Source organism: Penicillium alfredii, assembly GCF_028826965.1.
Source record: "Penicillium alfredii strain IBT 34128 chromosome Unknown utg000007l_segment0_segment0, whole genome shotgun sequence".
NCBI classification, from domain to species: Eukaryota; Fungi; Ascomycota; class Eurotiomycetes; order Eurotiales; family Aspergillaceae; genus Penicillium; species Penicillium alfredii.
In genome coordinates this window covers 1950127-1973321 of record NW_026622704.1, presented here as the reverse complement: position 1 = coordinate 1973321, position 23195 = coordinate 1950127, and the positions used below count along the sequence as shown (strand labels likewise).

At 50.5% G+C, this 23195-nt stretch overlaps 9 protein-coding genes across 9 annotated transcripts; 3 read left to right on the top strand and 6 right to left on the bottom strand.

The window, feature by feature from the left end:
- Positions 1–1071: 1071 nt before the first annotated feature.
- Positions 1072–2277, top strand: NUU61_005385 (uncharacterized protein; the record flags this gene model as incomplete). The annotated part of the gene is made up of 1 exon (XM_056655967.1): positions 1072–2277. The coding sequence occupies one exon, from the start codon at positions 1072–1074 to the stop codon at positions 2275–2277; it is 1206 nt and encodes a 401-aa protein (XP_056511580.1).
- A 637-nt stretch (positions 2278–2914) lies between these two features.
- NUU61_005384 (uncharacterized protein) lies at positions 2915–4206 on the bottom strand (the record flags this gene model as incomplete). Its single annotated transcript, XM_056655966.1, has 3 exons — positions 2915–3543; positions 3609–3848; positions 3909–4206. 3 exons carry the CDS (start codon positions 4204–4206, stop codon positions 2915–2917), a joined length of 1167 nt encoding a protein of 388 aa, XP_056511579.1.
- A 1114-nt stretch (positions 4207–5320) lies between these two features.
- On the bottom strand, positions 5321–6166 carry NUU61_005383 (uncharacterized protein; the record flags this gene model as incomplete). The annotated part of the gene is made up of 1 exon (XM_056655965.1): positions 5321–6166. The coding sequence occupies one exon, from the start codon at positions 6164–6166 to the stop codon at positions 5321–5323; it is 846 nt and encodes a 281-aa protein (XP_056511578.1).
- Positions 6167–7974: 1808 nt separating this feature from the next.
- NUU61_005382 (uncharacterized protein) lies at positions 7975–8865 on the bottom strand (the record flags this gene model as incomplete). The annotated part of the gene is made up of 2 exons (XM_056655964.1): positions 7975–8678; positions 8757–8865. The coding sequence occupies 2 exons, from the start codon at positions 8863–8865 to the stop codon at positions 7975–7977; spliced, it is 813 nt and encodes a 270-aa protein (XP_056511577.1).
- A 909-nt stretch (positions 8866–9774) lies between these two features.
- NUU61_005381 (uncharacterized protein) lies at positions 9775–11168 on the bottom strand (the record flags this gene model as incomplete). The annotated part of the gene is made up of 4 exons (XM_056655963.1): positions 9775–10701; positions 10758–10901; positions 10965–11066; positions 11130–11168. 4 exons carry the CDS (start codon positions 11166–11168, stop codon positions 9775–9777), a joined length of 1212 nt encoding a protein of 403 aa, XP_056511576.1.
- Positions 11169–12191: 1023 nt separating this feature from the next.
- On the top strand, positions 12192–12969 carry NUU61_005380 (uncharacterized protein; the record flags this gene model as incomplete). The annotated part of the gene is made up of 3 exons (XM_056655962.1): positions 12192–12335; positions 12615–12821; positions 12904–12969. 3 exons carry the CDS (start codon positions 12192–12194, stop codon positions 12967–12969), a joined length of 417 nt encoding a protein of 138 aa, XP_056511575.1.
- A 666-nt stretch (positions 12970–13635) lies between these two features.
- NUU61_005379 (uncharacterized protein) lies at positions 13636–14556 on the bottom strand (the record flags this gene model as incomplete). The annotated part of the gene is made up of 1 exon (XM_056655961.1): positions 13636–14556. The coding sequence occupies one exon, from the start codon at positions 14554–14556 to the stop codon at positions 13636–13638; it is 921 nt and encodes a 306-aa protein (XP_056511574.1).
- Positions 14557–19221: 4665 nt separating this feature from the next.
- Positions 19222–20921, top strand: tyr1 (uncharacterized protein; the record flags this gene model as incomplete). Its single annotated transcript, XM_056655960.1, has 2 exons — positions 19222–20409; positions 20469–20921. 2 exons carry the CDS (start codon positions 19222–19224, stop codon positions 20919–20921), a joined length of 1641 nt encoding a protein of 546 aa, XP_056511573.1.
- A 1373-nt stretch (positions 20922–22294) lies between these two features.
- Positions 22295–22719, bottom strand: NUU61_005377 (uncharacterized protein; the record flags this gene model as incomplete). Its single annotated transcript, XM_056655959.1, has 2 exons — positions 22295–22636; positions 22702–22719. The coding sequence occupies 2 exons, from the start codon at positions 22717–22719 to the stop codon at positions 22295–22297; spliced, it is 360 nt and encodes a 119-aa protein (XP_056511572.1).
- Between the last annotated feature and the right edge of the window lie 476 nt (positions 22720–23195).

Below are 23195 nucleotides of genomic sequence, written 5' to 3'. Positions count from 1 at the left end.
GAGGACTCTGCGAGACTGATCACCAACAGGCTTGCATCTGCATCGCAACTAAACCCATCTCGACGGCACAGCTTGCGCCATCGTCCGCTGGTTGGCTATCAACGGCGGTATACAGCGAGCTGTCCATTCCTTTCCAGGGAGAGAAGCCGATGCGTTGGCGGATGGACTTTGTCTTGTCTTGTCTTGCATGACACGCGCAACGGTCTATTGATGCGTTCCTCCCCACCCGAAAACTGGAGCCCAGGAACCAAAACATCACCCGAGTTTGGCTGACAGGTTCGGGCACTATTGGACTAGTCGCCCAGTGGGTCTTTGACGGAGCCATCGAGGGGGCCGAACCCCCCCCCCCCCTTCTTTTTCTTTTACTTTTTCTTTCTGATGGGGCCGCACTGACACTGTGGGTCATTGAGCTGTATCTGACTCTACTACAGCGCAAGGCTGTGCTTAGCAGGAGATGTGTGTCATACCCTGGATTTTCGTTTGTTGATCACCCGTGATCAAGGCTCGGTATACTGCTTAAGCTTGTTGGGGCTCCCCTCAATGGCTGATAGTCGATTTCTCGGCCCATCCATGCGCGAAAGAAGTCTTGGAAAGTACCCGAATGTCCAAGAGGCGAATCCACGTGCGCAGGACTCAGCCACGACTTTCAGAAGTGGGCGGTGCAATCCTGAGCTGGTGAGAAGTCAAGAGTGAGCCTATAGTTGGACATGGTTGGTCATGACACGGTCCCAGCAGCCCTGGAGAGGTTGACTAAGTAAAGAAGGAAGCAGACAGCCATGATCGTCTAATGTGGCCCATAGTTTCTCAACCGTTACACATTTAAAAAAGTGAGAGATTGAATGTCTAACAGAAGAGACGAGGGGCAGATATAGTCCGACAACCACGAGAAGACCACCCCAACGCCCCGCGGTGGAAAAGGCAAGAAAAACAGCCAATCACCGGCCCATTTCGATCAAATCAAAACCTCTTGGCATCAGGCTGTTCCTTTCGCGTGGCAGAAGCCCCCCCCCCCCGCACGTCGGGGAAAGAAGAAAGAAAAAGAGAGCCGACAAGGGCGGCTTGAAACCCGCAATGACTACAATAAGAATCGACCAGGATGCATTCAGCAAAGCCACCCACATGATGCATGGCAGTCTGCAGGCGTACATCGACACGAAAATCCACCCGCTGGTCCGCAGTCGCATCTGGCCGCGGATCGTGGTGCGCGGCCACTATGCGCGCACCGGGGACAATGTGCTGGTCTCTCCGCTAGAGAAACGAGACAAGCGCTTTAACTGGCACCGGCCGACGGCTGCCGTCGTCATGGAGGGGAAGGGAGGTAGCCAAGACGCCATCACGCTTGAGATCTGCTGCTTTCCCGGCCGCGACTATGTGCAGCACTATGCGCTGCTCATTGCCTCGCATCTGGCGCTGAGAGGGATCACTGCGACCATGTCGGCGGTCGAATATATTCCGCCGTCGCGCGAGCAGTGCATAGATCTGTTTCTGCAGTCGAATCTGCGCTGGATGGGTCAGGTTGACACCGTCGTTCTCGGCTACGTCGATTACCTGGCCTCGACGGACCCTCCCGTCGCCTGGGAGACCGGCACCGACGCCCCAGACCAGTTCTTCGCCTGGAAGCAGTTCCATCGCGACGACGGCTCCGTGGTCGCCTTTGTGGGCAGCATGATGAGCCTCTGGGGCGACATCATCGGTAACCTCGTGCGCGTGCTGCGGCAGCTAAACGGCGTCTCGCGCGTGCTGTATATGGGCAAGGCCGGGTCACTGCGCCCTCAAGATCCGCCAAACGAGGTGTTGGCCACGGGCAATGTCAGTCACATGGACTGCACGGTGCGGTCGTGGAAGAGCACGCTAGACGGCACGCTCGCAAATATTACAGCAATCCCGAATCTCAGCCACGGCGTCCATGTCACGGTGCCGACGCCACTTGTCGAAACAGACGCTTGGTTCGCGCAATGGGAGGACAGGGCGCAGTGGGTGGATTGCGAAGTCGGCCATCTCGTCGAGGCCTGCCAGGCTGACGGCATCCAGTTCGCGTATCTTCATTTCATCTCGGATAACGTCGCCCGCCATTACCCGCAAAGTCTGGCCACGGAGCGCGACGGCGTCGTCTTGCAGGCTCGCCAACGGGTTCTGGATACCATGCGCCGCGTTCTGGCTGACTACCTGTGTCTAGAGGTACTGCGGTCATCGCCGTCGCGGTTGGGGATTCATGAGCCTGTGCCGACGGCCGCGGCACCTGGCGATGCTGAGGACTTGAACGGTTCACGTACATAGACTATATAAAGGTACATTTCTGTACATCTATCATGGGCGGGCGTTTTATAGAGGGATCCTCTCCCCGATCCTTCTTCTACACAAGGTGTCTATTTTATTCTCGTTGGGGGTTTGTTTCATGTCCTGCTACACAAATATCCAAAAATAACCACGTTCCCTCCTTGACTCCCTTGGCAGTGCGTGCTGAAACGCTTGAAACCACCAATCCCATGCGTTATCCGCTCCAAAACTATACCTCCAGCCCGGACGATCAGCTCGTCGTGTTAAGCCCTGCGCGGGTTATAGACATAAATAGTCCGGTTAGGGCCCACCGATCCAGTCGGGATGGATCCATGGATACCTCTTTATGTTTTTACACATCTCCACCATATCTATACCTGAGATATCTACTCATTATCCATCTGATTATTTATCTTCGAATTTCTTTATTGGACTATTCACCAAAACAAAGTCCGGATATACATATGGAACATGCCAAATTCGACTCCGAGACAACAAACGCCATGCACGCAACTCGAAACACACAGGAACGCCGGGGGCCATGACAGGTTGGGGGAATAATTACTGGGGATAAACGAGGATTACAGTTCCAAGCCATCACCATCTCGAGTGTAATCGCCGGAGCGACTGTCTGCCTTCATTGTGGATTTTGATGCTTTTCCGGCTCGACCGCATGTGGTCCAGTCAACGGCACAGCCTGTGGATGCACAGCAGGCGACTCCGCCCTGCCATGCGCAAGACCTGACTGATAGTATCCATACTCGAGCTGCTGGGTCCGGCCATCATTATCCATAAACCCGAGTCCATTCCCATACCCACCGGGCGCATGCATCTGCTGCTCGGCCCAGGGGCCCGGTGCGTGGATTGGGGTGTCGACCGAGTCGCTGAACCCAGGTCCGTACCCTCCGCTGGCGAAGGGGTACTGCTGCTCGGGCCAGCCACTGTTTCCCTGTTTGGGGGTGCTGATGGTGGTGTCGTTCCAGCGGTTGTACAGGTGGTTGTGGTGACGGTTTCGGCGCATGCGCTTGCGGCGGTGGCGGATGAAGAAGAAGCAGCAGATTGTAAGGGCGCAGAGGATAATAATGAAGCCTAGGATGGGCAGTGCGATTACCAGGGGGAGGTTTACGTTGGATCCGCCTGGCGTGGATGTTGTTAGGGACATGCTGGATGGGAGGAGGACTTGTGTGAAGATCCGAGAGGGCGCGATGTCGAATGCTTTTCCGCTGGTGGTGCGGAAGTGGCAGTTGTACCGAATAGATTCGAGGACTATTTTCCAGGTATTATCAGCCACTACACTGAGGTTCATGACTCCAAACCTGGAAGATACATACAGTTGGCCAGGTAAACCTGGGTCGTGGTGAGGTTATAGCAGAACTCGCACGTGTTGACAATGTTATCGGCAAATGACGACGTCGAGCACCAGGCGTCGAAATTAAATGAACTGGGGTTCGTCAGGTCGAACTCGATTGCCGGGCGGATGCCATCACACGCCACAGGGCATGGCGACGAGACGTTCGAAACCGAGTGGGGGAATCCATAGACACAGGTCGAGAAGGCATAGCGCAGGTTATCTATTCCAGAGCTGTTAGAGAAAGACCGAATCATTTATGTTGCGTCTGTGCAAAACCTACATAGACCCCAATTGACATCCGATTCCCCGGTAGATGGGTTGTCGTAGGTACTGCGCAACTGGCAATCGACACATTTCTCAAAGGTCCTTCCTTTTGTTGCGTTGTAGGATGCATCCAGACACGCAATCTCGGACGAGGTGGTATTTGACGACGATTTATGGCAGACATCCGCACACGGCGAGCCCTCTGCGGTTCTCAATGCATCCACGGCGGGGAAGAAGCGACTGAGCAGGATTCCCGTCAGCACGAGGGCCAGCAGCCGGGAGCGGATGAACCCGCCATCCCAGAGCCCAAGCATGATGGATCAAAAAGGCAATCAGACAGTCCCCAACTAGCTTCTGATTCGCTTTGTGCAACCGCCAGTTAGAGAAGCGGAGGAGAGGGAAGGGGTGGAGGAGGGAGGGTAATAGATGGCTGAGTCGCCGTAGAGAACGAGGGATTACGGTCGCATGAAAGTCGCAACACGGATAAAGAGCGCTCAGCAGAGAGACAGAGAGAGCTTTCTTTCTCGGGGAGGGAAAGCTTCTTTTTTTCAGTCGCCCGCAAAGGTGGCCGGCGCAGCAAACCGAGATGTGACGGGGCCGGGGAGTATGTGGAGTGATTCAAGCAGACGTGCAGTAGCTTCAGCGAGAAGTTCCGTAGACAATCTCTTGCCTCCCCGGTCAAGTCCCGGTCGAGTCTTTGCGCGACAAAGAAGGGAAAGATGGATTTGGGGCACAGGATGTTGTCGATCGAATCAATCCCATCACCCCTCCTTCTAAGCGTCAACCCCCGGGCGCTTAAAGACCATCGCACAAAGGCCGTACGACAACCAGCCAAGTGGGATGATTGGATCACTTTCCATGATCGTCCAGTCAGCGTCATCAAGGTGGATCAATTGGGGAAGAGCAAGTGTGATGAACATTGGAGAGTGATTGGCGTTGGGCGGTTGTGACTGTGACTCGCTCTGCAGATGCACGGGACGGGGATGCCCCTCTTGCGACGGTGGGGACTCTCTCTCTCTCTCAGTACTTGTGCTGGGCGGATGCCGGCACAGAATTATGGAGTATATTATGTACCGGCTTTGTGGCGATCTTTTGTCTTCGGCTTATTAGTGTTATTCTGACAGAGGGCCAAGCTTGTCAACGACCGCGGGGAGGAAGCAGGTTCGCAAAAGTCCAATGAAATGTACCTTAGATAGAAGGAGGAAATTATTCTCTTGACATTCTGTCCACAATTAAATGAAAATACCAAGGTGTGAATATAGACAAACATCGGGGGGTAAAAGCCCCAGTTAGACCATAAAGTAAATTCCAAGGCAGTGCTCTACTCTCGTCTGTGACAAGTGCCCTAACCACGGCCAACAAACCGGCCAACCACACCACCACATTTACAAATTTCAAATAATATAGATGAAGAAACAAATAGGGACGTTAGCCGTAAAGCTCATCGTAGGACGGCACCATCTGCTGTCGAGCCCCAGGCGAGGGTTCCCGATGCTTGGGACGGGGCGGGTGCCGTTTCTCCGAATGAGCCGAGTGCATCGTATTGTATGCGAACCGCGGCGTATCAGGGTGCACTGATGGTGCCGAGACAGAGGAGGCTGCAGTATAGCTGGTATGTCTGGAGCCGGTTGTGGATAGTTCCGTCGAGCAGCTCTGGAGACTACAGCGGCGCATGCGCGACGTGACGGATAATGGCGGCGATCTTGATTCGCGATCTGCATACAGCTCCGGGTCGTGTCTTGAAGCATACTGCGGCATGTCACCTATCGCATCGTCTCGCCGGCTTAGCTGGACACCTAGAGTATCGCGCTCCTCGTCCTCGTCGCATGACTCGGTAGCCGCATCGGGGATAGAGCCGGGGTCGCGTCGAGTACCACTAATCCCCAGGCCTTTCAATCGCGGTTTGTTGTTCTTTCCATAGCGGTGTCGAACACTTTCATCGAAGTGGCCCGTCGGGAAGGGCGGACTGGGCTGTATTGAGTCTTCAAGGGTGGCTTCGCCGCGAGAATGTAGTCCACCAGATTCCCCGGAGGTCGACCGTGACGTTGGGTCCACGGGCATATACCGCCTCCTGATGTCGTCCTGATTAATGGGTGGTGCTTCTGTTGATGAATTGGCGGCGAAACCAGAGGGTTGGTCCCACTGGTTCCAGGACCCGTGGATGGGATAGCTGATAGACACATCGCCCCATCGAGAGTGCAGCTCCGACGACATCCTCCGCTTTCGCTTGAACTTCTTCACAAGGTTCGCCATGGTTTGGCACAGGTTGACCATTTAAAGTGCCAGAAGAAGGACAGAGGGGTATTCAGAGGGAGGATCGACAACTCCCCAATGCGGTGATCATCTCAAGGCCGATGGTGTTCTCCCCACAGAGACCGTGGAGTATTGGTCAATATGTGCCAGACCAGACACAAGACCCGGGGGAGAAGAAGAAGTGAAAAGTGACAGGGCAGGCAAGTTGCCTGCGTAAGGTGAAGTTATATCAACAGAAAACACGTCCATCCAAGCCACGCTAGTCGATGACCGCATGCCTCTCGCCTGGCCGAGAAGAGAGAAGATCTTCTGGAGATGAGTACTTGACGGGCGGATGTTGGGTTCCAACGGACCCATGGAGAGATGAAAAAACGCAGGGCAGGGCCCAATGCTTTGGATCAACAATCCCCGTCTGGCGGTGGCCCCAGGGAGGGGGAGCCACTTGACGATGAAGACGTTGGCTTGCGGCACAACAGCGTTTCTGAGAGGCCGAACGAACGAACCGCAGCCGCGACAGCTGGCCGGCTGAAGGAGCCTAGCGGGCCGCAGATGAAGTGGAATTCTCTTTTCGATAGCTGCAGCGTTGGTGCGTAGTTGCAGGGCCACAAGAGAGGAGGGTGGAGGGAGTTAGAGGGGGGGGAGTGGATATGCCGGCCCCTCATCCTTCCTAGGTGCTTGTGAGCTGAACCAGGGAAAGGCATCTGCAGCATCTGGCGCAGTCAACTTGCTTGACAGATTTGACGCGAGTCAGGCATAGCTCGCCGCTAGCGTGCCTTGTATCGACGCACGCCGTCCGCCGTCGGTCTTGGCATGGCGCTTGTCCAGGGATCTACGCCCGGAAAGCTACGGCGTGCGTAAGAAAAAAAAAACACCCTGACTAGTTCTGTCGGTGGGGGGTATCAGTCATTGGAAGATTATCCTCCAGAAGGGAGGGTGGGAGGAGGGTGGGAATGCATACCGCAAAACCCCGATGAGCGACAGGGAAAGCTGCCATCTGGTCTTCGAACCAGTCAATGGCCTCGTAGAGAGCCTCGCAGGGGAATTCAGCCGCCAGCACACGCAGGGATCAGACAAAGAGGGGGTGTGGACCCCTCGTCAAGATGTCCAAAGAACCCGTGTTTCACCGTGACGCATTCCGATCCCTGCACCGGAGTGGATTATGAGCTGATGGGTGGAGATCGAGGGTACATCAAGAGACAAAGGGCCTCTACCACAGTGGAGACAAGCAGTCAGATGAATGCCCAGATCCCCGAAAAGTGCCTTGTCAGCGATCGGCAAGCAGCTCGAGAAAGAAGAGATGTCGACGACTGTGGCAGATCGATCGACCCGCTGCCGTCGGAGGCGTTTGGGGCGCACCATTCAGGAGCTTATCTAGGCGCCCGGGGAACCAAAGGGGAAGCTCCACGAGTGATCTCTCGTGCGAATGAATCATCGCTGCCCGGATGTAATAGGCATGCTCCGATTCCACAAGTGGCCTGAAGGGAGGTGGAGATCGCGGCACAGGCCACTGGCGCCTGTTTGGGGTCTCCATCTTTGGTACTTTTTGTGCTTTCAGTTGCAGTGGGACGACAAGCGAGGCTCCATCGTGCGGAACTAACTGTTTCTTGGCTGTAATGGAAATGATCGCCCAAGTGTGTGATGGAGTGATGGGGCGATGGAAAGATGAGTGGTTTTCATTGCACTATAAACCCGGGTGATCCCCAGCAATCCCCCCAAACACCTCGACAATCAAATGAAATGAAATAAACCCGAAATTAAGACTCCCAACTCCCTCGCTGTTCATAACAGTCATAGCCGTATCCGTTAATTCCAGGCAAAATAATACTTCATCAAAAGTTGGTGATCAACCGCGAGAGAACAGGCTTCGGCCGTCGCGGGCCCTGCGCAGTCTCAACGGTCGCAGGAGGCATAGGCTCCGAGACGCTCCTCTCTCTTCCGTCAGGCTGACGAGTCAAATTCTGTTCATGCAAAGCACCGGCATGATACGGCAAGATAGACAAAGGTCTAGGGTTGGAAGAGAGAATCTCCCGAGGCCGCGCCGGCACTGGGGCCGGGTACTGATACTGGTACTGATACTGGTCTGCCACCGAAGACGGGCGGTAGACAGACGATCTCGAGTCGTAATGGATGGCGCTCAGGCGGGAAGACTGGTTGCTTGCCGGTTTGCCGTATACGTAAGAGTGCAGGTCGGCACTCGCCGTCGATGTTGGTCGCATGGGCTGGTATCGCGACGGATCGTATGCAGGTAGTGTTGGATATGGAGGTGGGGGCTGTTCATCGGACGTCCAGTCGTATTGTTGTTGATGTTGATGCTGTTGCTGCCGATGATAATACTGCGACTGGCGACTGTAGTCCGGCGCAAAGGAGGACAAGGGCCGGCGCTGCGCCGGGTGGAACCCCGCGGGCGCGTCGAAGAGATCGGCCTTGTAGGCTGGCGGCACTTGAACGGCCACGAGTTGCTCGGTCCGTTGCTGGGCGTGCTTTCTCTTTGCCCGCTCTTTGCGGGAGAGGAGGAAGAGGATGCCGCCAGTCACTGTTGTTGCATTAGAGATGTGATTCCTTTGATTGCTGCATGCCCCATGCTCCAAGGATTCTCTGAAGTCGAACTTACTGGCCACGAGCACGACACTGCCAATTACCACCCCAACAATAACCGCAGTTCGGGAGGTAGCGTTGTTCGATCGAGGAGTGAGAACGGGAGCATTAATTATATCCCGCATGAAAGAGAGAAGGCGAAGAAAATAAAATCAAGTGATATGAGCCAAAACAAAACACCAAGACAGACACCAGGCACGTCAGCCGCATAAGTGCCAGACTTGGGGTGGTTAGGCTTCTAAAACAAAGCAAAGGAGAGTCTGGAAGTTGGGAAGCGCACTCTTCTGGAAACAAGTGATGAACTTATACCGGCAAAGACCATGATATATATGCCCATGAAACCGATCAACTCTCGAAGCTTGGTCACATCCTGACACACGGTCCCTGTTTCAAGTAGGATATTTTGAGACGAGTCAACGCGAGTTACGGAGAATAACAAAGATAGAACTCATTTGGCGTCTTCCAGGCTATAGATAGAAAAAGTGCACCAAGAAAAGCAACATAATTAGCAGTGATTCGAATGCCAGCTCAGCAGCGCATGGCCCAGGCCCGAAAAAGACGCCCACTCGAGTCATATCAGATCTCCAAAATAGAAAAAAACCCTGCAGGGGGAATCTAGTCGCTGGGGTTTCTCATCGGTCTGCGAATCACAGCGCCGCAATTGCCGGTGATGGCTCATGTGCAGCGCGGCTACGGGGATGGAAGCGCCAGGATGGGATCGGCGAATAAAAGCCTTTGATGGCCCCAACACCAGCTGTGCGCCGGGCGACTATAAGATCCAAAGGGTGTCACCGCTAATTGAGGGCGATTAGGTTTAGTTTCGGTGCATAATAATGGAGACTCGTGTGTTGTCGGTCCCAGGTGTGTTGGCTTTGATCGAGTTAGGGCTTCTCGCCCGATGCACCTTGACTACGCCGGAATACAGCCAGGAATACCAACAATACGTGACCCATATTAAATTGATTTTCACTCGAGATCCGCCCAGCCCATTTACATGGGACCAGTAGGTTCCCTTTTTTTTTTTTGTTTCCGTTCTATTCTGCATACGCGCGGTAGACGGCCATGCCCTTGTCGGTACAGAAGTCTAGAGCAACGCCCTGACCCACAAAGAACACGAATCCCTCCTTCAGTTCGACCGTCTTGTCCCCAGGGATATTCATGGAGCCACATCCCTTGGTAACTATCATCAGACTGGGCCCGAGAATCGACTTGTGCGTCTCCTTCTCCCCCGCGCCGAGACACGTACACAGCACACTGAACTCGCTGATCGGGGGCGCATAGACATCCGTCTTGCCATTCAAGCCCTTGTCACTCTTGCGACGTGGCAGCAGCGCATCTTGAGCATTATGCGGCTGGAAAGTTAGAGCCTGACCAAACAACTCGACGCTATCGCGTTCCGGTGCAGGACAAAACCCCGTGTTGATGACATTGTCCGACCGCGCCATGCACTCGACAATATCGCCCTCGAGGTACGCGTGGATACTGTCTGCGGGCACAAATACGGCATCGCCCGGTCCCAGCGTTAAATAGTTCATCAGCAGCGCTGCCACCAGGTTCCCGTTGTCGCACTCGGTGTATTGTTTGCTGAGCCGGTCGAGCAGCCCCGGGATATACGGGTATGCGCCAAACTGGGGCTCGGGGATACTCTGCAGCTCTTTGATGGTGGCGGCCACCGTCTTAGGCGCTGCATTGAGCAGCGCCTTGCAGACCTGCCGCAGGGTCTCGTCGTTGAAGTGCGTCGGCGACGGGACGAACTTTTCCAGCGGCTTGAGCTTGAACAGCGCCTGGATGTCGTTGAGTGGCTTCCATCCGGCAAAGAGTTCGAATTTGGAGAGTGCTATTGCGATCTCTGGCTTGTGGTTCGTGTCGCCATACTTCTTCGGGTCTTGCTTGTTCAGTTGCGCGGCCAGAGTGAGGTCGGGGTGGATCTGGAGTGGGAGCGCTTTGGAGAAGGAAAGGATCTATTTCATGGATTATTGACATCATACCAATATGAGTGAAGGTTTTGGTCCTGTACCTTGGGCAGAAAGGGAATCTCTGGTCCCCATCGATCCAACACCGACTTGCCCACTAGCTGGGGGTTCTTCTTCAGATAGTCTGCCAGTAACTGGCCGGTAGGGAGCAAATAGGATGGGTTCGATGGATAGGTTCCCATCCACATCTAAACCTTTCTGGTCAGCCTTGTTATACCTATGTATTAAGCTCTCCAAAATCGAAGGTTTACCTCCGAGTACATCTTGGCCTCATCGATGCGTGCGTGACCGGGGGTCTGAGACCACAGATGCGCGGCCACGGAGTCTTTGCCTTTCTTTCCCCATGTATCATTCTGCATTTGAGAGAATATTCAGTATTCACTGTTTCCAGTGTCTAGTCCCAAGGTGAATCGTACCTTGACACCGCAACGAAGTTGAACCACTGCGTCCGCCATGCTCAGTATTTTTCCAGGGCAAGTCTCTTCGAATGGCAGTCAATCTACCGGTTGACCTGAAAGTATAACGCGATCGATAAATAGATAAATAGATAAGCCTTGAACACTTTCCTCTCAAAAGTCACACAAAATTGTCAAAAAAGGAAAGAGGGTTGAGTGATACCGGGTCTAGCATTGGGCAAGGACAAGAACGTTGACATGTCGTCATGGTTGATCGGGGTCTGACGCTCTATCTCGAAATTTGACGAGTTCAGAGACAAATAAATGGTGATTTAATTGATGATCAGGAAGAAGGAAGCCACCAATAAGATTATCAATCAACCATTACCGGTGGTTATGATTCAAAATGACGCAACTCTATCCAGAAGTTCTACCGCTGGCCGAACCACTGAGCCATTATGAACTTCTTGTTCTCTGTGTTGGATGTACTCGAAATGTAACTCGATGCAGACTATGTCATAACATTTGAATGTGAAAAGGAAACAACAAAAATTCTGAATCACTCACATCCACAGTAGTGCCCCTCGATACCTAGGGAATACTCTATCCGGCCAATTGGCTCTGAAATAAGGCTTGGAATATTGACTTTCGAGGCTCGACTAACAGCCTGGTTCTATGAATGATTTCCAAAAATATCTCGGTACTAATCATGTCTTTGTTGTTCGTCCAGCAAGGATTGGACCCTCATTAGCACGTCTCATGGAAGGACCATGTCTTTATTGCTATTTATGGGGTTGCAATCCTAGTTTCTAAATCGAGTCGAGGAATCTCTCTATTCTTAATGGGCTTTTTCATCTTATTCCTGAACCAACGACTTGAATGTTCCCGCTTACCGTGGCTGCTATGGAGTGCGCCATGTCGAGGCTTTGACGAATTCCACACAAAAAACTTACAAGCCACCGGAGTCAAAGAAATTAGACGCGCAATGAACAATACTCAAATTCAAGGAAGTCAGATTGCATAGGTATAAAAGGAATCAGCCGATTCCCTCGGATTGTCTCATTCCCCGTTCAAACCACCACCATGGAAGAATCGGAACTCAAGCGCATTACTTATCGCTCCAAGGCAGCTTCTGATGTGGCCCGTATTTTGGATGAAGCACAAGTCCCTAATGTTCTCTGGGGCTGGATAGCCCTTTCTCTGCTTGCAATGACTTTGTCTATGGAAGTAAGCTGCCCTTTTTTTCTTCTTCTTTTCTTCTTCTTTTCTTCTTCTTTTCTTCTTCTTTTCTTTCTTCTTTTCTTTCTTCTTTTCTTTCTTCTTTTCTTTCTTCTTGTAACTCCTGCTCCGAGTTCCAACAAGTTCGGATCCTTGTTATTGGCGGTCTGGCCCTTTGGCGATATCTTCCCAACGGTCGACCAACAAAGACAGGCTCCTTCTCTCCCTCTTTCCCTAGGATGCAAACCTGACAGCTAAGCTTGTCGTCTATGACTTCACTCCCAGTAGGATGTGGAGTTTTTCGTCGATCTGGGAGATAGCTTTGATTCTCGAATACATGAGCTCCCCTCGGGGGCCCCGGAGCTCCTCAAGCTAGGGCTATCGTTGATGCATCCAGATGAATTCTGGCAATCGAATCAATACTTCCAGGTTGATATGTCTACAAAGAGCACCTGGGATAAGGATCTTCCCATCAATTTCACACCCACGGAGATGGTGAGTGAACCTTGATAATATTATATTTATGGAATGGAATAATCCTACTATGTTGTTTGCCCGTACTAACTTCTGATTAAAGTCACCCTACACTCTACAAGAAGCGCGACCAATATTCGAGACCAAACGCGCTGGTGATCTACCATAATATCTCTGCGTTGGATTTACTCGTCTTCAAGATTCACTGCTGTGGGATGCGGACTTTAAAAGAAAAGCGTTGGAACGATGTAAGACATGCAGTGCAGCTTATCCGGTATCTGCAATCAAAAGGGTCGATTTCATTGTCACCCCAGCAGGAACACGTTATAGCTAGCGGGTTGGAGGATGTTCTTAAGTATAGCAATAACCATGATAAGTGGTGGAGATATCATCTTGGTCTTGATTGATTGATTGAAGGGGGGAAAGAAACGGATTAGATATTTCGCATCTGCCATATAGCCAAAGAGAAGCTAGTATTATAAACCACCCCCACCTCAATAAGACTACTTTGTGGCTCCTAACAGTGTCATTTCTGGTCTGTCATATAGCCTTATATTCTCTGCCCATATGTCACTAGAATTGTGTCAAATATATCAGACATTGAAAGAGCGGAGAAATATCAAAGACAATCTAGTTTCATTCTGGATTCGCTTATATGATAATGACCCTAGTCCCAAACGCCGTGGATGCCAACACCTTGTACTCCACGCAATGAAGGCCATAGAAGAGCCCGAAATGAAAGCTCAAAAAGAATAAACAACAACAACAACAACAACAACAACAACAACAAAACACAAACACAATTTGTAGCCATGAACACAAAAGAAGAAACACATCATTCATAGAGTTCCTCGGCATTTGGAACCATATCCAAAGTCATCGGCTTCACTATGGAAGTCCTCTTCCGATCCGCCGCGACAAAAGGCGACGTGCGCCGTCTGGGCGGCAAGCCATATCCATGCTGCGAGCTACCACTCAGGCTGTTGCGGAAGCTGCGGCGGCGGTCATTTCCTTCATCAAGGCAGTCCAGCCGTAGAGAAGAGCGATGCGTTCTCGACCGGTCCCGGCCATCTTCTGGCACCGCTTCCTTGGAAGAAGAGGAAAAGGAAGGTGCTAAGAATGAGTCTCGGTTCACGCAAGAGCCGCGCCGCGAGCAGCTCACCGACTGGCTCCGGAGGACACTGGCACCCGGCTGCTCGGGATACTGGCCATCTGTGGGGATGTACCGGAAGCGGGGCGCGTGCAGATTGTTGGCTTTCTCGGATACCTCTGCTGTGTAGTCGCGGTGGGGGATGGGCTTGTAGGCGAAGGCAGTCTCTTTCTTTTCTTGCTGGGGGGTAGTGTCTCTGTGGACTTCAGGGTCTCTTTCGAGTTGCTGGAATTTCTCCTTTGTATGCTTTGGCCGGGAGGCCAGGCGCACGGAGAGCCGTGCTGGCCGTAGGGCTCCCAGTGATAGAGATGCCCGTCGCGAGATAGATGTAGGTTCAGTGGAAGTGTTCTTGGGGTGCTCAATTAGATCCACCTCGTCATCGTCGTCGATACAAGCATCGGTGACTCGCTCGTATGGAGAGTTGTCGAGTCCATAGCCATGTCCATATGGCTTTCTGCCCCGACTCGACCGGTGCGGGTTATTATATTGGTTCCATGAGCCTTCTGTAGGCACGGAGATGGCCACATCTCCCCAGCGAGCGTGCAGCGGCTTGGGAGGGTCTGGTTTGCGGAAGAATGAACGGGGCCGGTTGACGATGCTAGCCATGGTGGGTGGAATGAGGATAGTGTAGTTGGGTGAAGAAGGGTGTTCGGGTGAGACTGCCCTCCAGCAGAGACAGAAGGGGACATTCGGGACTCTGTGAAGCGTCGACGTAGAAACAAAGAAGAAGAACAAAATATAAGGATAGGATAAGTAGGTGTGACACAATGAACTCGTTCAAATCAGAACTAGTTTTCCCCCGCACTCCTTGGAGGATCAATCAGCCTGTTGGTGACAATGGGACTGGCCTCGGATTGGAGCCAGTTAGGATCACAATAAGCAAGGGCCCTGTTTGGGATGGGGATTCCCGTTGGTAGGTGAAAGGGTTCGAGGAGTAAAACTATAGAAAAGAAGAGAAAGTATGCAAGAAAGCAAAACCATCGAACGCTGGAAAGGAGAAAGAAAGAAAGGAAAAAGAATGGGTTGAAGAACAGCCAGCGGGAGGCGTCCGGATATAAAAGCTTGAATCGGCGAGTCCCAACTAGGGCTCGATCATTTGTGCAGAGATGATGTGCACCTTCAAAGCGCTGCTCATAGAATTAGCTGCAGAATAGTGTGGAGATGTTCCTTAATTAGCCGTGTTTTTGCAGGGGAAGTTCTTAAAATAGAAAATTAGTAAATTAATGGTCATTTGTGCTACTGCAAGCTGCACCCCTCCGGATAATTAGCGAGTATTTTTAGATCATCTTCGCGCTGCAGGTGACGCGCTTAGCACTCGTCACATCGCATTTGGTTCTCGAGATATGGATATACGCGCCTTGGACAATCTATCCTCAGAGATAAACCTATCCTGTTTAGTTTGACTCGGGTATTTATAATGTTGTATAATATATGAATATATGAATATATGAATGTGAAGCCCCAGCTAGCTTTAATGTCAAGACACTTCTTGACAGAACCCAGTTGGGTTGGTGTGGAGTCCACAGTTGGAGCAGAATTATAATTTTCCAGGGAATCTCAATTATGGGAATCCCGTAAAATGTTTCCGATCCCAGAAGCTAAGTAGACGTTCCCAGGAGATACAAAACTCCTCAATGCCCAGACAGCGTTCCCAGGACTACTAGTCGGTTGCTACGTTAGTAGGCAGGAGAAAACTGATGCTTAGCCGGTGGCTACGAGTGTTATTCGAGCTTCTCCTTTACCGAGTCATCTCGCTTTTGCCTGGATTTTTAATTTAAAAGCACCAACAACTCATTGCCATCACCCGTTATCTTCGGACTAATAAAAGTTTTCTAAGCAGCACGTTTTATCTCCTTTCGCAAACTAAAACCGAGCGCCCAAAATCATGGTATAGACAGTAGAAATGAGAGGAGTCCTCTAAATACTAATAATAGGGCAGATTTCCATTCTCGACTGCCCACCAGAAATCCTTTAGATCATAGCCAGCACCTTGCAGGGAAGCGATATTTCTGTTCTTGCTCGTACATATTCAACACTCTATCCCAAGCTACGCCTAGCCTTGATCAAATATAATATCAGACGCCAAAACAGTTCTGCGCTTCATTAGGCCGCCAAAACCAACAATCGCCCCTTACGAAGATCTTGCTTTCCTACCGAGCCGACGTAGATACAATAATCAACGGCTTCTCTCCTCTTATGATAGCCGCTAAACATAGCTCAGAGCCAGTTACCGATCACTTACTACGCAAAAGAAAGTCGGACGTAACCACGAGAAATACAAACGGCATATATACTCTATGGTACGGCGTAGAGAATAGATCATTTACGGCCGTGAGTCGGCTTCTTCAACACCCTCGTGTTAAGATCGATCTTCCAAATCGCCAAGGCCAAACAGTACTCTGGCTTGCCGTCTACCGAGGAAATAGGGAATTAACAAGTCTACTACTCTCAGGAGACGCCAATCTCGATATCAAGGACCAGGACGGATTCTCGCCATAGATCGAGGCATATATCAGCAATAAGAACTCCATCAAAGATCTGCTCCTAGATTTCACTTTCGCTGAGCCCCCTGAGATGTTTTCGAAGGTTAGCGTGTTTCCGAGTAATGGGAAAATGATATACGAGAGTATTTTTTCTAACGGACAAGGCCTAGTTCAGCTACGAACAAAGCGGGTGAGATTTGTCCAGGTCTGATCTTCCAACCAGAACGTCTCATTCGATATCTTTGATCTTATCTCATTCAATAAATTGAGGAATATCAACACAAGACCATGCGCAGATTGATCAAAGTTCTAAATAAGCTGCTTACCTTCATACATGAGTATTTAAAATCAATCGCAAAGCGTACAGCGCACATCGAGACCCGGACGAAGGTATTGTCAAATCTATATCAGTTAAAATGGGCCTGAAGTATATGGTGACATCCGGCCGTAGCAGTAATCATAATGAGTAGCTTGCGAGTCAGTGTAAGGTGGATTATGTTTGGCTGTATCTAGAAAGTCCCTGCGCACGATCTCGTCAGATGGAGCTGCACATGGCCACCAAGTTCTGCGCCATCTGACCCAGTACAAAAGATTCAAAATATTATTATATCGCCTGCCAGCTGGTAAAAGGAATTGACATCCTCCGATTGTAATGATGAACACCAAAAGCCGCTAGGGCTTTTCAATTTCACTAGACGCATGGACCCGTCCGGTCGCACCAGAGATTCTACTGTACCTTCGGAGCACTTTATTAATATAAATAGGTGTCCTCGAAGACCAACAAGCCTCTTCACTTGCTCGGTTTTAATATCCTTTTCCCTTTGGTCTGCGTTGTACCTACTACACATCCTCTTGTACTATCCACCAATATGGACTGGAGCTCTGACTATCTTCAGTCGATCCTCGGCCAAATTATTGGCGACCCTACTCATCGTTTGGGGTGCCGATGGGTCGAAGATAAACGGAGTATGCTGCGAAAATCCTGTGTCCAAGGATTCACGAATAAATGGAGCGATATGCCTGAAGATGTTCCACGATCTCCCTTACCAGTCACCCACCTAAAGTGAGACTTTCAGAGGCCGCAATGTACATGCTATGTGCAAAATGCAGGCGTACTCCTCCCGATCCAGAAAGTGCGCCCAAATGGTGGATGGATCAGTTACACACCCAAGCCAGTCAAATGGAGGAAACCACTCTAACTCCGAAGGATGGGCACCAGTCCGTTTCGCTGGCACACCGCTGGCCAACTAGTCTGTCGTACAAAGTCGGCACAAATGAGTACATTTCGACGACTAGATTCTGACGACCGATTCTATACACCGTATAGAAGTAACGGCAACCTTTCGATGAGGAACACACACTCTCTCCATCCACTCTGAAGGCCAGCAGTCGTTCCGCGAGATCTTGGAGACCATATCGAAAATATTATTACAACTATCTAGCCTGTCAATATTTCATTATTTCCCAGCCAGCATCCCCAGCCATAAACCAAACCAAATCATGAAATGATCCCCTTTGCTGGCCCCTATCTTGCCTTTTTGTCCCGGATCCCTGCTTCACACCATCTGGTCATTTCTTACTTTGTCACATGTCCTATACCCCAATAACCTCAAAAGATATTTACCACAATATTGTAAATTAAAAAGGATTAAGCCAAAGGATTCTGTTAGGCTTGCGGTGGCTACATAACCTTTACATTATCAGTACTGGAGACGTGCGCTTCGCGCGCTGTGGCCTGAAACAAAACCAAGTGGAAAATGATGCAGAGTTGAGAGATAAATAGGAAAATTCGAGCGCTTGGTTTGGATCTTACTGTTTTGGCATCTTTGTCGCTCAGAGACAAGGCAAAATAAACGGTACAACAAAAATGCACCATAGGCAACATTCTTAGTCTATACCGTCATTTTCCAACTCGACAATCTTTTTTCCTGAGAGGTTCGACCATAATGACAATGACATAACTTACCGAATCTTACTAAATCGTGTTTGAAGGGAGACAATTCAATCAAATAATTACTCTGAGTTTCACTACAAACAGAGTTTCCCTCTCGAGATCAATAGCTTGTGGTCTAAAGCAGGGCGAGCGTCCTAGGTCACTCATGGAAATTATACATCTATAAAGTTAAAAATCAGTCTAAGGATAAGAGAGTTGATGTACCGACGTTCTATGACAACATCGGTGAGATGATATCATTGATTTTCTAGCAGATATTCTATAAACGTCGAGATGAACAGCTTATGGTCTAACACAAAGCGAGTATTTTCTAGATCACTCATGGAAATTATATCTATAAAGTTAAAAATCAGTCTAAAGATAAGAGAGTTGATGTACCGACGTTCTATGACAACATCGGTGAGATGATATCATTGATGTTGTAGCAGATGTTCTATGAACGTCAACATCGTCTAGGACATCAATGTCAAACTCTGTATAGATGGATCTGTCGGATCTCAGCATGAACAGCCATAGGATTAAACCCTTTTCATGGCTGTTTCCGGTGCAGCAAGGTTACGGCTTCCGCTTGCATCAGTCCAGCTGGAGGTTCAACTTACAAATCGGCCACATGAGTATCTCGATTGGTTCAGTCCTGTGAACTTTTATCGCAATTACCTTGGGGCCTAGGATGCTATCTGAAATAAGGGAAGAATGGGTATAAGAAGGACCCCCTTGCACGGCTAATCCGTGTCATGTCCGTCTTCCACAAACATCAACTCAATCAAGCCAGAGTGGTATCCCTACAGGCTTAAGTCAATCAATTTGTCAGCATTACCTCCACTTCGAAGAACAATGGCTGGTCTTCGCGTTCGTCGTAATTTTTGGGACCTCCAAGATGAGTATGACAAAGGCAACAAGAAGCCCTTGGACACCCTGATCCGTGCCTTCAAAGGGATTTACGAGCTCTCTCCCGATAATCCAAATTCCTTCTTCTTCCTTGCTGGCTTGCACGGGGAGCCTTTCCGCGGTGCCGGCTGGGGAAACGCCAGCTGGTGGGGAGGATACTGCAATCATGGAAATGTCTTGTTTCCTACGTGGCATCGGGCCTATTGTTTCGCCCTTGAATCGGCTCTTCAAAGCATCCATGGCTGCAAGGATGTCACTTTGCCATACTGGAACGAGATCGAAAAAAATACCCAGGAACGCGGGATTCCTGGGGCCTTCCTAAAAAAGAAATGGACATTTGAGGATGGTGGCGTGATCGATAACCCACTGTACTCCTACAAGTTCCAACAGAAAATTACGGATAATCTGCCATCGTCCCGTGATGATGCGGATTATAGCAAAGGGGACGGGTATGTGACCTGCCGCTACCCTTACTCTGGTCTCGTTGGGCCTGCAGATAAAGAGAAAACCGATGCCCACAACGCAGAGATCAACAAGTTGGGGGATGATAAGGTTAATCAAATCCTCAACGAGAACGTGAAATCCTGGCTCCTTCACACAGATGTTGACGGCCAGAAGGGAAGAGGTGGTGTTCTTCAGAAATACTTCAGTTGCTTGGAGGCCCCAAACTATACTGTTTTCTCAAACACGACTTCCGCCACTCAGTGGAACGAGGACCACTTTAATGAGGGCTTACCTACGTCGGCTACTGTTTCTCCGCGTCTGGTTCAGCATGTGGTTCCCCTCGAGAGTCCTCATAACGATATCCATGTCTCCATCGGCGGATTTGAGTACGGCGACGGCCATTTTGACGGGAAATACCCCGGTGCCAATGGCGACATGGGTGAAAATGACACGGCGGCATTTGATCCCGTGTTTTTTTTCCATCACTGCTTTATCGATGCCATGTTTTGGCAGTGGCAGAAGGAGCATGGCAAAACAAAGCAGCTCGATATCATCCCTCAGTATCCCGGGACCAACAGCGTTGACAGTCAGGGTCCCACGCCGGGAACACCTGGGGGTACGTGGTTGACCTTGGATACGCCGTTAGATCCATTCCAGCTTCCTGGCACAACCAAGACCATGAAATCGAAGGTAAGATAATAAAGACCAGTTGAAAACAGGGCAATGCTGATTCTCAAACCTTTTGTCAGGATGTGATCGACATCGAGACCCGGCTTGGCTACACTTACTCACCTATTAAAGGTCTTCCCCGCAAAACTCCCAGTGCGGCTGCACCCGATGCGGCTGCACCCGGTGCGGCTACACCCGACGCGTCTAGAGCCAATCTAGTGCGTATCTCAGGCATCAACCGCGGAATTATTCCCGGTTCATTCGTACTGTCAACCTGGACGACGACTGAAAACGGGGAAGAAAGACTGGTTGGTTTCCATTCTACGCTCAGTAGATGGCATGTGCAGGGCTGCGCGAATTGCCAGACTCATCTGCGTGTCAAAACTTTTGTGCCGCTGTACGGACTGAGCAAGGACCAAGCAAGCAAGGTAACGGTCAAATTGCACACGAGAGATGATCCCAAGGGAAGCACAGCTCGGGAGGGAGGCAAACCGATTCCTTATGTTGTGGGCCATCTTTTAGGAAAGGAGTGAGCGGCTTTTGGTTGTTTAATGGGTTATTTTCATTTACCATGCTCAGTGGCCAGTTGTGAGATATGTCAAAGTTGAATATAATTAGGGTTGGTGGAATTTTTAGGGCTACTAAACTTTTTCATGGCGCTATTATATTACTAACCATAATATTCTTTTACATCTTCTCTTCTGGAAAATATACATGTGCTCTTATGTTATGCTCCCAACTGTTCATTTGACCTGCAAGCTCCCCTTCTTGACCCTTACAAGATGTGGTGTTTGGTATTACGCAACCAGGCACCACCGCCCACTACTGGCCCACTTGTCCTCCAGCTTTCATCCCTCACTATGGAGAGATTTAGGACACAGTTACCATTCCCCGAATCCTTTGAACCTGCAGTTTCAGCCTCTCAATCAAGCCGATAGCGCACTGTGACTTCTCTACCGACACCAAGTGCTGCGCTCATTGAGAGTGCTCGGAATACTGGCGCCAGGGGGGTGTCAAGATGGCGACACAATTGTACAAGACTGTTGCTGGCGACGAAGTCACGGATACTATACTTGGAGATCTACCTGATTGTCACGAATATTTTCTTGTGATGCCAGCTAAACCCCGTCGATCCAGATCCAGATCTTTACCACCAAGCGAGGTTGGCCGCTGACTAGATTGACTTGCCTTGCCTGGAGTCATGGAAATGAGGATTAGAATGAAAGATACAGCATGGAATCGGATACGTCCAGAATTTCTTGTCTGCTCGGCCAACTTATGTATTAATTTACCCAATTGTGAAAGCTCAGTCCCTAGTGTCCAATAACAGATGTCTCTAGAAGGAATCTAGCAACATCGGTTCGTGAAGGTGTTGAAACACCCCGTTGAGTGACATAACTGACCATGCTTTGAAAATAGCCATCAGCTATAAATTATTTGGGGGTAGTAGTCAGCTAGGGTATACGAAGTCCTTAAAAGTCCACGGAAACCTTTCCATACAAGAATTCAAATTCCAGAAATATTGGAAGATTGATTTCCTGAGATAGCAGATCCAAAGTAATCGCGATAAGGAAACTGGTGGCACCATAGAGAGATATTTCAAGGACTACCAGCAAGGCATACCCATTCAAGTCAAACGAGTGTATTCCAACTCAAGAGTAAATATTGTAATCTAGAGACAGAAAACATCGGGTTTGCATAACATTAAGACACGTCCAAAAAATCCCATCTCCATCTATCTCGGTGGCCCATAGCCCGTACATCCTATACAGCAGCAAGAGAGAGAGAGGACCATTAGATCAACCAACAGCCTCCCAATTCTTCTCACAAAAGAACCATGAACTGTACAAAAGGCGCAATCACCAGATCATTCGAAGATTGCGCGAGGCATTCCAGTAACATCCCCTCATTTAAGCAGAAGGGACGCCGGTAGGGACACCGGTGGGGGTGCCGCTGGGAAGGGGAGGAAGTCGCCAAAGGGCAGCGAGAAGGGCAGGCCCGTCGGGGCGGGAAGAGCCTGGCGCTTCTCGAAGCTGCCGCTGGACTGGGGCAAGGGAGTAGGGACACCGGTGGGGGTGTCGCTAGGAAGGGGAGGGAAGTCGCCAAAGGGCAGCGAGAAGGGCAGGTCCGATGGGATCGGAGGGCCATCGCGCTTGCCGAGGTTGCCGGACGACGGCACCGGGGGAAGCCGGTCGGGGGCGGGCCCGTAGGCAGAGGGCCCGTCGGGGTAGGCCAGCCGGAGGGCAGACTGGAGGGCAAGTCCGATGGGTTGAACTGGGGGAGGGCGAGGGCACAGCCCATCAAGCCCATAACAGCGCCGGCGTACTTCATTGTGGAAGGGTTTTGGGTAATTATATATAGATGAAATAAAAAAAGAATGGGGTGTTTTTTGTTGCCTGAAAAGAAAAGAACGAAGGAATTCGGCTTGTATGGTTCAATGGCAATCACACGAGTGGAATGCGGTTGGAGTGAGTAGAAGAAGAAAGCCGATTCCAGTGGAACGGGGACATCTCTTTATAGTAGGGGAGCCATCGCTGGGACACCCCTCCCCGAAGGCTGGTGTGTGCGAGCCAACCCTCAAGGTTATGGCAACGGGGGATGCCGTGATCTCGGGAAATGAGTTCAATACTTCGCCGCAACTCAGGGCTGAATGGAGGCTGGTGGTTCCGCAAAACACTCAAGGCGGGCGTCGATCGTAGCGGTGGACCCTTACTGACCAACAAGGAGGCAACGCTGGGACGTGCCTGGGGCTGAGGCATTTGCAGTTTAGAAAGAAAAAGAAAAGAAGAAAATAGAAAAACCAATAA